General features: G+C 46.4%; 1 protein-coding gene across 3 annotated transcripts in view; it reads right to left on the bottom strand.

The window, feature by feature from the left end:
• The window catches only part of Tmcc3 (transmembrane and coiled-coil domain family 3), a 269,722-nt gene that overhangs the window by 151,798 nt on the left and 104,576 nt on the right, over positions 1-13,348 (bottom strand). For all 3 annotated transcript variants that reach the window (XM_021174097.2, XM_021174098.2, XM_029482300.1), the window contains one exon: positions 5,234-5,350. In XM_021174097.2, the coding sequence (XP_021029756.1) occupies positions 5,234-5,263 (30 nt within the window). In that variant the 5' untranslated portion in view covers positions 5,264-5,350. The remainder of the gene's footprint in view (positions 1-5,233; positions 5,351-13,348) is intronic.

The raw sequence follows: 13,348 nt of genomic DNA, 5'->3' as shown, positions 1-13,348 counted from the left end.
GAGGAGGAGGAGAAAGAGGAAGAGGAAGAAGAGGAGGAGGAGGAGGAGGAATTGGAAGAAGAGGAGGAGGAGGAAGAGGAGGAGGAGAAGAAGAGGCGGAGGAGGAAGAGGAAGAGTAAGAAGAGGAGGAGGAGGAGGAATTGGAGGAAGAGGAGGAGAAGGAGGAGAAGAGGAAGAGGAAGAGGAGGAAGAGGAAGAGGAAGAAGAGGAGGAGGAGGAGGAGGAATTGGAAGAAGAGGAGGAGGAGGAAGAGGAGGAGGAGAAGAAGAGGCAGAGGAGGAAGAAGAGGAGGGGGGGGGAGGGGGAAGAGGAGGAGGAGGAGTTAATTAAAGGTAAATTACCACTCACACTTAATGGCTCTTGTGCTGTTCAGCAGCTAGCATCTCTAAGAATTGTCGTCACTGAAACAGAAGCATCAGGCTGTACGTAGGAACATGGGCTGGGTATAAAGAAAAGGGCCAGGGCCAGGAGCAGACCAGCAACCCACCTGGGAAATTCAAGGAGGCAGTCAGAGCTCCAGATGAATATTGCGTTCAGTGGCCAATTCAAGTCTCCAAGGGACACATCAGCCATTCCGGACAGTTAGTGGCACTCCCTGGGGTAGGACCGGGTGGCCCCACCACACCGTACTCTTTTGGTTTTCCAGGTGGAGGCAAAGGTAGCCCAATGACCGTTGGATCTCATTTTAGAAGATGAAGTATGTGTTCTCTTGGTCAGTAAAGTGCAATGCTCTTGGTGTCCATTGGTAACATTGATACTATGCTTTAGTAATAATGCCATCTGGAGACAATCTTGAAAAGTCAATTTTTTGTTAATTAACCCAATTCTAAGGCCTGTTCTGCGAGCACTGCCCAGCCTCCTCGACCCCCTTTAATGGAAATTGTGTTTCCACAGGCTGATTTCTTCTCTAATTAAAAGCCTTCAGGACTACAGAAGTAGGGGAAACACTAGGGCTGTGTATCTGCTGGGCTTGTTGAGACTGACAGATAGAGGTCAAGGTTGAGCCTCTTGAGGTCACCATCGAAAACCCAAGGGCCTTGTTCTCCACACGCCAGCTATCCTTTAATAAGTCTTCAGACATCACTTTAAAGAGTATTGAACTACTAGGCAGCTGCAGCTGTCCGTGTCTTGCAGAAGTTTTGTTCTTGTCATTGCTGTGTGTATCAGCCCCTCACGCATGCTTTGAATCCTGTCCCCAGAACCATACATTCCAAGAAATGTGTCTCCTGGATTCTTACTGCAAGGGCAGGGACCCTAAAGTACAGGTGCATGGGTAAGCTTTGAAGAGACTCTAAAATGGGTCAGGAGCACCCAAGTAGCTTTCCTTTTTCCTTCTTCCAGATTCCCCAGTATGCTCACAGTTAGATGACTCGTGTAGTATGCCTTCCCTCTGTGGAGGATGCACTGAACAGGGTTTTTCCCCTCAATATACACATACAAAAAAGACAAGTTTTAAAATTATAATTTAGCTTGTCCCAGAAAAAAGAAGGCAAATATTTGAGAGGATTACAATAGTATTACAATAGTGTGTGTGTGTGTGTGTTGTCTGCTTATGTGTGTCTCCTCTGAGAGATGAATCACGTGCTCTGTCTGTACCTTCTATGTCTTTGCTTACTTGCCTGCAATGACTTCGCCCAGAAAAGAGCCAGCCTGGAGGTCTCTAGGCAACCCACCTGAGAAGAAGTTCTGGTTAACCTCACACACCACCTCATTTGCAGGGCACAGTCGTGGTGAAGGCACTTGCTCGTGTGGAAGCCTTGTCTGCAGTTCTGGAAAGTTCTGATCCCTTCTTATCTCCAAGGACTGATCTGCTTCTTATCGCTAAGCTTTGGTAAACTGCATCTCACTGGGGGCCCCCCGTGGGGATTCCGAGCTGTCATGCAGCCTTTATCTTTCCACCTACCCAGCAGCAGAGAGGAGAGCTCTAAATGTGACAGAATTACGAACCAAGAGTAAAGGATTCCCAAGGGCTGAATCCCTGTCTCCGAAGCACTAAGAACACCCTACACAAAATGTAAAACACAGATCTCAGGCTTTCCTGAAATCTCTCTCTCTCTCTCTCTCTCTCTCTCTCTCTCTCTCTCTCTCTCTCTCTCTCTTGCTGAGAACAGGAAAATGATAGGTAAGTATCTAGCAACTGCTGCCAGATCTGGCCTTCAGAGAAAATCAAATGGGAAAAGAAAATGAAAAGCAAAGCATAAAATACAGCTAAGGGAGGGAACACACACACACACAAACACACACACACAAACACACACACATGCACACACATATGCACACATAAACACACATGCATGTACACTCATATGGATGCAAACGCATACATACATGCACACACATATACACATATGCATACACACATGCACACACAAGCACACATACATGCCCACCCACACACATACATACACAGGTACATACATATACACACATACTCACACAAACACACATACATACACACATGCACACACATATACACATATGCGCACACACATAAGCACACATGCACACACAAACATACATACATGCCCACCCACACATATACATACACAGGTACATACATATGCACACATGCACACATACACACATGCACACCCAAACACACATGCATGCACACACATACATACACAGGTACATACATATACACACATACTCACACAAACACGCATGCACACACACATACACAGATGCACATACAAACACGCATGTGGGGGCGATGAGGAAAGAACAGGTTGCCACCCTTCCTGAGTCTCCTGAAACAGACATGTGATTGCTTTGGGGGCAGTTCTAGACAACACAGGAATTCCTGGAAGTTCAACTGAGGAGAGAACAATCCCATTTCCCCCCATCCCCCCAGAGTCATCCAACACTGGCTCTATTTCTAGGCATACGTGTACACAGAGATTCACAGATTATGCAGCAACAGTTGCTCAGCTGACCAGAGCTCTAGTTTGTTTTCCCAGGTCTGATTTCTTTTCCAGTCACCCTGGAAAAGAATAACCGGATGATCGGCACAATAGAACAAAAGCCTTTTCTATTGGGCTGGGCCAAGTGGTCCTGATCACCCCCAGTCAGCTTCTTTCACGTGCATCCTTCTTTCTGCCTTTCTGACGCCGCAACAAGTGAACAGCTCTCCTGAGCAGTCCTCGGACCCAGGAGACCTAGGTCTGCCACATGGGAGCAATGTTAGTCGCCTCAGTGCTCAGAGTGCCGTCAAGGCCAGGGACAGTGCTGTGAGTGAGGTGGGTACTGGATACACACACACACACACACACACACACACACACAGATACACACACACCAGACTTCAGAATTCATCATTTGAAAAAGGCAATAGTATATAATATTGCTGAGGCCAACCACACTGACATTTCTTCCACAACAGTGTATGATTATTCGCACCAAGGTCTAAATAAGGCCTGGAAGCCATCATGCACCCCCTCAGGTCAGACTCTGCAAGTCCTTTAACTCAGAGCAGGTTGGAACCTACCAAAGTGAAGAAGAAACGTGGGTTTTCAAGAGTTTTTGGGTTTTAGAACTGCAGAAAGTGAACTGTAGGTTTGTAACAATGGACATCTCACAAACATGCTGTTCCGGGCATGGTTCCACGTTTCCAGTAGACCATCCTCTGTCTACAGGGCACATCCTCGGCCTGACATATCATATACTTGTGTAATATATTTAACGTGAGAAATCTCAATCTTCAAAACAATCCCACAATGCATCACAGTTGTCCCATAGAGTGTCCAATGAGCACATGGAGAAGAGACACGGAGCATAAAACTGGTTACTAAGTGAAATGTAAACATGCACGGGCTACCCAGAGCCGGGAGGGTGGATACAGCTGGACACACATCTGCAAAGGTGGCCCGGTCACTTCCTCTAGAACTGCCTGTCTCTGTGGTCCTTTCCAGCATTGCTTCTGCACAGCCTCAGCGTTTACAGACAGAACACTAAGGTGTAGACTCCTTCCCAGGGACAGAGAGGCAGGAGAGGGACAGGTTCAGACCAAAATCATGGCTACAACAATCTGGGGAGTTGGGACCAGGAGCTGCAACCACTCTCTTTCAAGGTCCCTGGTCTGTAAAATGTGAATGTGGTCCGGGTGGGATTAAACAGAGCCTACATGTTTAAACACACCAGGAGGCCTAATTTGTAGGAGTTTTCTCTTTACATAAAGCATGCTATACATGCGGACAGTGGTCTGCTGAGACACTCTGCAGCTGACATACAATGGAGTGTGACAAGAGTCATTTGGATACATGTATGTAATATATGTTCTTTCTCTTCTATAGTAAGGACCCAGATTTCTATTTGATAACTGGTATTCCTGTTAGCTGCTGTAACTCTGCAGTATGCACACATGAGCTTGCTCAGCGGGTGTGCACGCACATGCACACACACACACATATGTATACACTCACATCCATACACACACATTAATCTCATTTATTTTTACATTACTTATTGGTTACCATTTGGATTATTAATACAAGCTGATGTGGCAAATAAAAAATTAACTGTTGCTTACTTGGGCCAGGCCCTTAGTAAACAGATAGTAGTCGAGGCAGACACGATTCACATCCTTCGAGCACACACAGTTGCAATGGAGAGCAAAATCAAAACAGCAAGTGTTACCAACCAAGGACCAGGAAGGTAGCAGAGAGAGAACTGTGCACTGGGCTTCAACCAATTAGTGATCGGAGCTGAAGTGGAATGAAAATTAATTTTACATGAGCTGCTTGAGTTTAATCCCCATAAATTTGTATCATAAAACTGAACTATCAAGAAGGATTGCCAATATAACCATTAAAGAGAGGAACAGGGTCTCCATGCACATAGCCAGTCACTCTGACACATCGAACACGCCCATCCAGGCTCGTGACTGTGATTAGCAGAAGATTAGCCCAACTGCATACACATTATAAGTGTCTGATTAAATTGCTCAAGAGTGGAAAAACTAATAGGAGAGACTGTTTTATGTTTTTTTGCGGGTTTTTTTTTTTCAGAATACAATCCCACCAGTACCTTGCCCCCGCTGCTCAGAGTCAAGGTTATCCAAAGAGAGCTGCACTTAGCTGAAAGTGGTTTGTAGAAGAGTGGTGGAGTGCATTTGAATGTCAAGAGTGGAAAGAGGAAAGAGCAATGCTAAAGGGATTTTTGCAGCAGTCAACAGGGCAAGTACTCAGCCGTCTGGTGGGAATATGGAGGATCCCTGAGGGTGGGGTTCACTAACCTTCATTCCTTCTTTTCTCATTAGCATCATCCCGATTTTATTCAGGATGCTAATATGCCTTGTTCAATATACTCTTCTTGGCTCCCTTGAAGTTGCCGATGGCCATGTACGATGGTTCTGGTGAAGGAAAAAAATAAAGCCGAGTAAACATCTGTTTTGTTATTTCCTAATAAAAGAAGATACAGTTGATGAGGAAAGCCCTTCCCACCCCTTTCAACACAGACCCAATGGCTGGGACTTAAGCCACCTGGTATCACCATGACAACGGAAACCAGTGTGTTGAGTGGCTCTGATGAGGATCTGAACTAGCCTATCTCCAGATCTGCCATCATGTTAGAGAAATATACCCCTGCTTGTTTCAGTCTCTGTTCTTGGACTTTTCTGTGGTTTGCAACCAAACGTTCCCAACAGAGCATCCAGGACAGAAGGTTGTACTTGAGAGTCTGAACCTTAGGCAATGTCACCATAGAGACTGAGCAGCCTCCACAATTAGCAATGTGTGTGGGTACCAGGAAGCAACTAGTCTGTTGCACCATGAAATGTGGGCCAGCATGGGATGCCAAAGCAGGATGGCCCGACTGGGGCACACACACTCCACCTTCTCTTCCACCAGCTGAATCCTGAGTTTGTTCCCACATGGCACACACGTGTCCTTCTCCAGCCTTACATACAAGAACTCCCCATTTCAGACACCTTGGCAAAGACCAGTGAAAGATGGGTAAGTTGATCTAGGACCTGCCCACTGTGGAGACAGCTCAGCTGTTTCTAACTCCACCCAAGAGGCAGGAGATTTCCGTATAGAACACAGACAGGCATGTGATTGGCTGCCTTTAGATCATGTTCAATTACATTATCAGCACCTTCTGGCTCTTTGGTCCCCAGTTAAGCCTTCCCTTGGAGATATATACATCATATACATATACATATACATATACATATACATATACATATACATATACATATNATACATATACATATACATATACATATACATATACATATACATATACATATACATATACATATACATATACATATACATATACATATACATATACACACATGTATGTGTATGTATGTGTATACATATATGTATATACATGCATTTGTGTATACATACACACACTTGTTGTGTATTGTTATATGGTGGATTACATGTTCATGTGAGTTGTCCCAGTTACAGTTACTATTGCTACGTTGAGATGCCATGACATAGCATACATTGCTATGCATACTATGCATGATCAAAAGCAACTTGGGGATTTATTTGGCTTACATGCCACAGTCCATTGAGGGACGCCACGGCAGGAACTCAAACTGGGCAGGAACCTGGAGGCAGGACCTGGCAGAGGCCATGGAGGAGTAGTGCTTACTGGCTTGCTCTTCATGGCTCAGCCTGCTTTCTTATGGAACCCAGGCCCAAACCACCCTACAGCCCAATCTTATAAAGGCAGTGTTTTGTTTTGTTTTGTTTTGTTTTGTTTTGTTTTGTTTTGTTTTGTTTTATTGAGGTTCCCTCCTCTCAGATGACTATAGCTTCTGCTAAGTTGACATAAAATTAACCAGTGCATAGGTATATAAGTGTATGTGTGACTGTATGTGCACATGTGTATTGTGCACATGTGTAGAGGTCAATGTCATATAGTTTCTTCAATTACTCTTCATGTTTGCCTATTTCTTTTAAAAGACTGTGTGCGTGTGTACACATTCATGCATCTGTGCCTCTGTGTGTGTGTGTGTGTGTGTGCCTGAAAGAAGATGATAGAAGGTCTCTAGGAGCTGGCGTTACAGGTGAGCTGTGGGCACTGGGAAATGGCGCCAACTCCTCTGTCACAGCAGCAGGCTCTCCTAAGCACTGAGCTGGCTCTCTGGCTCCTCACCTTTATTTTTGAGACAGGATTTTTCACCAAACCTGACGCTCGTGAATTTGGCTGGGCCAGCTGGCCAATGATCTTCAGGGATCTGCCTGCCCCCATCTGGTGCCAGCATGGGCATTGCAGGCTTTTTTTTTTTTTTTTTTTAAATAGGACAAACTGAATAAGAGTCCCCATATTACAGTTTGGATCTCTCTGAGAGCAGGGTACATTTAGAAACTATAAATGGTTCATGAAGGTCTAATATAAAATTACATAGAAGGGCAGGGGAGCATTTTGTAGATCATAGATCAAAGCGTGTGTGAGACTTTCTTTCCAACGGCCATGAGGAGCCACCGAGGGAGTACAAACGAGCGGCTGCCATAAACCAGATCTTTTATTTAGAGACATCACAGGGCTACACTCTGGGAAAGCACACTACAAGGTGGCGCAGGGCCAGTACCACTGGTAAGAAACCAGGCAGCCCTGAGTTAGAGCCACGGCAGAAGGCAGATTTGAGTCTTTAGCAAAAGGGTTTAATGACAGATTGGATCTAAGGGGTAAGGAGGAAGGAATTATAGTGATTCCCAGATCTGAATCTGGGAATTCACTGGTGGTTCGCTGTGCTGCCCGTCGGAAGCAGAAACGCAAGAGGGTCCGGAGGGCTGAGAGACATGTGACCTTGTGCACCATGGGACAGTTTCTGGGGGTGATCACCAGGCAATGGGTCAGGCAGCGGATCAGAACAGTTAACTATTCTGAATGCACTGAGGCCAGCCAATGAAAAGGCACAAAGTAAAAAAGATGCCAGAGCGGGACCTCCAGGGAAACCCAGGAGTCAGGAATGGTGCCAACAGCAGCCGCCATGAAGGAGAAAATGACGTGGCTGGAGAAGCAGGAAGCAAGCCACAGAGGGGGCGCTATCACGGGTTAGTACGAAACGTATCCCACAGGTGGGTCTTTATCAAAGACCCTCGGCAAGTAGTGCTATAACGGACAGACCGACGGACGGGGTCTGGAAACCAGCAGGGAGGGTCTAGCTGGAGAAAGGAAGTCCCCTTCCTTATCCCCTGGTCTCTTCCTCATGCTCCGGTCCCTGTCTGAGATGAGTTCAAAGCCCTCTCTGCTCATTTGCCACTGCACCGTTAGCCCCAGACCAACAGATCCAAGTCCTATGGACCCGGGCACCAAAACAAACTTGGGCTGTTTATGTCAGAGATTTAGTAATAAGCACATAACGGTAAGTAACACAAGTTGGGTAGGAGAGCATGGTGGGAAGTGCAGCCAGGACCAGTCTAAAAGACTGAATGCTGACATCCTCGATGCCACAGAGCTCTGCTCATGGTTAGGACCTTAAGAAGGACAGAGGCCACCTTGGGATTGAACTCTTGAAAGGCAAAGGTGAGTCCGACCTGTGAGAGTTACAGCATGCCACCTGTCCCATATTACAGTTCAGATCTCACACCATAAAGTCTTCACCTCCGGCCCGTGAGAGGTGGGGCTTTGTAGGAAATGTTTGAATCCGAGCTTCTCCTCTTTGTTGCTCCTGGCCACCAAGTGGTGAGCATCTTTACACCCCTGTCATGCTCCCAACCTGATCTTCCTCGGCTCCAGAGGCCCCCAAATCATAGACCCAAATGACCACAAAGCGAAGGTTCTAAAGCTATGAGCGTGGTTCAGCTTTTCCTTGACCGACTTTATCGGTCATTGTGTTGAAGCAGCAGACAGCGGAGTACCACACCCTGCCGTGTGGATTGGGAAGTGGAACTGAGAGGCTGGGAAGGCATCCACGCTGGCGACCGATTCTTTAATGCCACGGCTGCGTCTACTCGGTGTGTCTTACTTAGAAATATAAATTCCCAAAATATATCCAGCAGGGGGGCGAGAGCTACAAAAGGCTGGATTACCTGACAGGATGAAGAATGTGCTAAATGAAGATACAACAGGAGGCTGTGGGAGCTCAGGAGAAGGGGAGATTAATTTCGGCTGGGTGGAAAAGCGTCTTTTCCAGAAGGCAGGTGGCATCTGAGCTGGCACTTTAAGGACTGGGCTGCTTTCACAGAGAAGGAAAAGAGTGCTCTCTAGCTGAAGGAAGAGAGCCAGAAAACACACACACACACACACACACACACACACACACAGAGTAAAGGGAGCACCAGAGAAATGGAGGCAGTCTGGCTTCTGCCCCTATTCAGCTGGTTAACTCTTATGTGTCCCCCACCTCTCTAGAGTCAGGAGCCGCCTCGCCCTGCAGCTGCCCCACCACGGCCCCTCCCACTCTGTGCGGAAACTGTTGATTGGCCCGCATCTCTCACCAGACATTTGCAATTGTGTTTCTCTGTACTTCCTGTGCCTGGCACAAAGCCTGGGTCCGCCAAGAGCTCAAAGCTGTTTCCCCCAGCTCGGGCAGAGTGTCTGGGGTAAGGGCAGGAGTCCAGGAGACCCGGGAGGAAGCCGCTTTTCTGTTAGGTAGGGTGGGGTCCGTGGTGGGGTAGATGCTGATAGTTCGGCTTAGAGTGAGGACTCACAGGCGTGAGAAGAGTAGAACTTTTTAAAAGAGTTAAACTGGCATATGCATAATATAAAGTTTAACAATTTAAGCTCTGGGGAGATGGCTCAGTGGTTAAGTAAGAGGACCGGATGCTTGCTTTCCCAGAGGGCTCCGGGTTCAGTTCCCAGTACCAACATGGCAGCTCTCAGCCTTCAGTAACTCCAGTTCCAGGGGATCCAACACCCTCTTCTGGCCTCCTCATATAGCAGGCATGCATATGGTGCACAAATATCTGTGCAAGCAAAATACCCATACGCAAAAATTAGATTAAATTAAAAAAAAAAACCTAAAGTTTACATTTTAGCCATTTTTAAGCGTACACTTCCGAGGTGCTACGTACATTCCTGTTGTCGTACGGTGGTCAGCATCATCTATCTCAAGCTTATTCTTCAACCCAAACAAGCCCCACCTCCCCCAAACCACACCCATCTCCCTCTCGGGGCCATGGCAACCACCGTTTTATTTCGGTTTCTACCACTGTTATTATTCCAGGTACTTTATACAGTAGGATCATATGACAGTTGTTCTCTTGAGAATAATATGTACTTTAATGTGCTTTAAGCTAATCAACACACTACTAAATTATCTCCGCAGCTGTTGATGGGAGCAAGCATGTATGAGTTGCGTGGTGAGCCTGTATCCGATGCTGGATGGGACAGGATTGTCAGATTGGAATAAATTTTGGTTTCCTTCTGCTATCCTGCCTAGGACAGAAGAGGGGCTCAGGTGTAGAGTCGCTTCACTGTAGAAATAGGAAGCTACACTTGCTTTGTCAATATGAATAAACCTTTTGTTCCCATTATAGGACTAATTTTTATTGAACACCTACTGTGTGCTGAGTCCCTTACGTAGACCTGTTCTTTTCATCATCCCATCAGCTCTGTGTAGAGGAGACACTAATAGTTCCCGATTATGGCTGGTGCAGAGAGGCTAAGGTTAAGCAGCCTTCTTGCACTCACACAGATAGCAGGTCATTTGTCTGTTACAGGAACTCACAGAGCACTGGGGGCACAAAGTACATAGAGAGAAGGCATCAATTTCGCTGTGTACTGAGTGCAAGGACAGAAATACATGTGAAGAGGTGGAGACCCTAGAGGGTAGCTAAAATCCAGGAATTTTCCTGGAGGAAATGATGCCTGTGACATTTTTTGTTTTGAAGGCATAACTAAGTGCAACAAAATGCACAGATGTGAAACAAGCTAACAACTACATGCACCTGCGTCCTACCTCTAAAATCAAGATCGGAGATCTTGAGAGATGGCCCAGCTTTTAAGAACACTGGTTCTTCTTCCAGAGGATCCAGGTTCGATTCCCTGCACCCACATGGCAACTCACAACCATCTGTAGCTCCAGTCCCAGAAGACTCGATGCCTCCTTCTGACCACTACACATATGTGGTACACAGATTTCCACACAAGCAAAATATCCATATGCACACACACACACACACACACACACACACACACACAAACCAACCAAATAAAAAACCACAACTGGAAAATTTCCTTGTGCCCCTTTCTTATTGATAGCTTGCCTTCCCTCAATTTCTGGGTTTTAACATCTGTGGTGGCTTGAATATGCTTGGCCCATGGGAAGTGGCACTATTCGGAGATGTAGCCTAGTTAAAGGAAGTGTGTCACTGTGAAGGTGGGACTTTGAGGACACACACACACATACACACACATACACACACAGACTCAAGTCTGGCCAGTATGACAGTCCCCTTCTGCTGCCTGCAGATCAAGAAGAACACTTGGCTCCTCCAGCACCAAGTCTGCCTGAATGTTTCCATATTTCTCACCATGATGGACTGAGCCTCTAAACCTCTAAGTCAGCCCCATTTAAATGCTTTCTTTTATAAGAGTTGTCTTGGTCATAGTGTCTCTTCACAGCAAAGAAACCCAATCTGAGAAAAACATCATCAATTAATTTCTTGAGCTCTCAGAGTTCATAAAAAAGGTTCCAGCCTGTTCCGAATGCATGCTTTGTTCCAGTTTTCTTTCAGGAGCTGAGTCTTAATTAGCATGGAGCTGGCTAAGCAAAGGTGTGGTATGGAGAAACAAAGAGCTGGTAAGTGGTAGTGGCCCGGTGCATGGGAGCCAGAGCCTGGAGGGCTAGGAAGAAGCAGCAGGGTGGGAAGGAAGGACACACAGATCATGGCTATTCATGAAGGGCTCCAATTTTATCTCAGGCAAAAGACTTACACAAGTCTTAAAACAGCTACAATGTTTTATGAAATTATATACTGCATGCTACCCCATTTCAAGCACAAAACAGGCATCTGTGGTGGTTTGAATATGCTTGGCCCAGGGAGTGGCACTATTAGGANGTGTGGCCTTGTTGGAGTAGGTGTGGCCTTGTTGGAGTAGGTGTGGCCTTGTTGGAGGAAGTGTGTCACTGTGGGCGTGGCTTTAAGACCCTCATCCTAGCTGCCTGGAAGCCAGTCTTCTCTGGGAGACCTTCAGATGAAGATGTAGAACTTTCAGCATCTCATACATGGCTGGATGCTGCCTGGATGCTGCCATGTTCCCGCCTTGATGATAATGGACTGAATCTCTGAACCCGTAAGCCAGCTCCAATTGAATGCTGTCCTTTATAAGAGATGCCTTGGTCCTGGTGTCTGTTCACAAGAGGAAAACCTTAACTGAGCATCCATGATCTTAATTTTACAGAGGACCACGCTGAGGCTCAGAAGTGTTCAGTAAAATTTCTTAAGTGATGTGCAAGGAATTAAATCCAGCTGTGCTCTGCCCTGCCCACCAGTAGAAAGCTCCTACAGGAGTGAAGGGAGGGGCCCAGCTGAAGATCTTTCCTGGAAGGCAACGAGTAGATGGTTGGGAAGCTCTGAGTGAGGACAGCAGGAGTCAGAGTCCAGCATGAGGGACGAGACAGCCCCGGAACCCCTGCCTCTGTTGTGTACGGAATGTTAATGGCTCAACTAAATGTTCCCAGAGAGCGAGGGGTCTGACTTGCTCTGGGGGAACGGATTTAAGAGATGTAACCATTATTTCCCCGAATTCTCCTCGGAGTCCATTTCAACCCTGATGAAATGTCTTTATACTGGGCTTCAGTGACCTTTCCATAGCCAAGTATACTCTGCAGTCTCAAGGACAGGTTTTTTAAATTCCCAGGATTACCAAAACATAGACTTTCTATGTTTATCATTTTTGAAGCCAATTTACCCTGTCTTCCATGCCCCCCTCCAGTGCTGGGTATCAGACGTAGCACCACATACGTGCTAGGTAAATATTCATCCACTGAGGTACATAGTTAATCGTATTTTTTTTTCCATTTCAGATAATCTCTGGGGGCCTAGAACAAACACTATTCCTGCCTCAGTTCACTGAGGCATGCGCTACCATACCAGGTTCATGTCTTTTTACTTTCTTGTTTGAGACAGGACCCTCTACACATCCCAGGCTGGCCTTGAACTCACTGTGCCCAAGAATTACCCTGGACTCCTGATCTTCCTCCCTCTGCCTCCCCTGCACTGGGATTACAGGCATGTATCACCACACTCATTTATGCCATGCTGGGGATTGAACTTCGGTCATCTTGCATACCAGACTGCCACTCTACAACTGAGCCACACCCTGAGCCCTTGCGTCTCCTTTTCTTTTTTTTTTTTTTTTTTTTTTTGGTTTTTCAAGACAGGGTTTCTCTGTATAGCTCTGGCTGTCCTGGAACTCACTTTGTAGACCAGGCTGGCCT

Source organism: Mus caroli, chromosome 10 (genome assembly GCF_900094665.2).
Source record: "Mus caroli chromosome 10, CAROLI_EIJ_v1.1, whole genome shotgun sequence".
In the NCBI taxonomy this organism is placed as follows: domain Eukaryota; kingdom Metazoa; phylum Chordata; class Mammalia; order Rodentia; family Muridae; genus Mus; species Mus caroli.
This window is presented reverse-complemented; position numbering and strand designations above follow the sequence as displayed.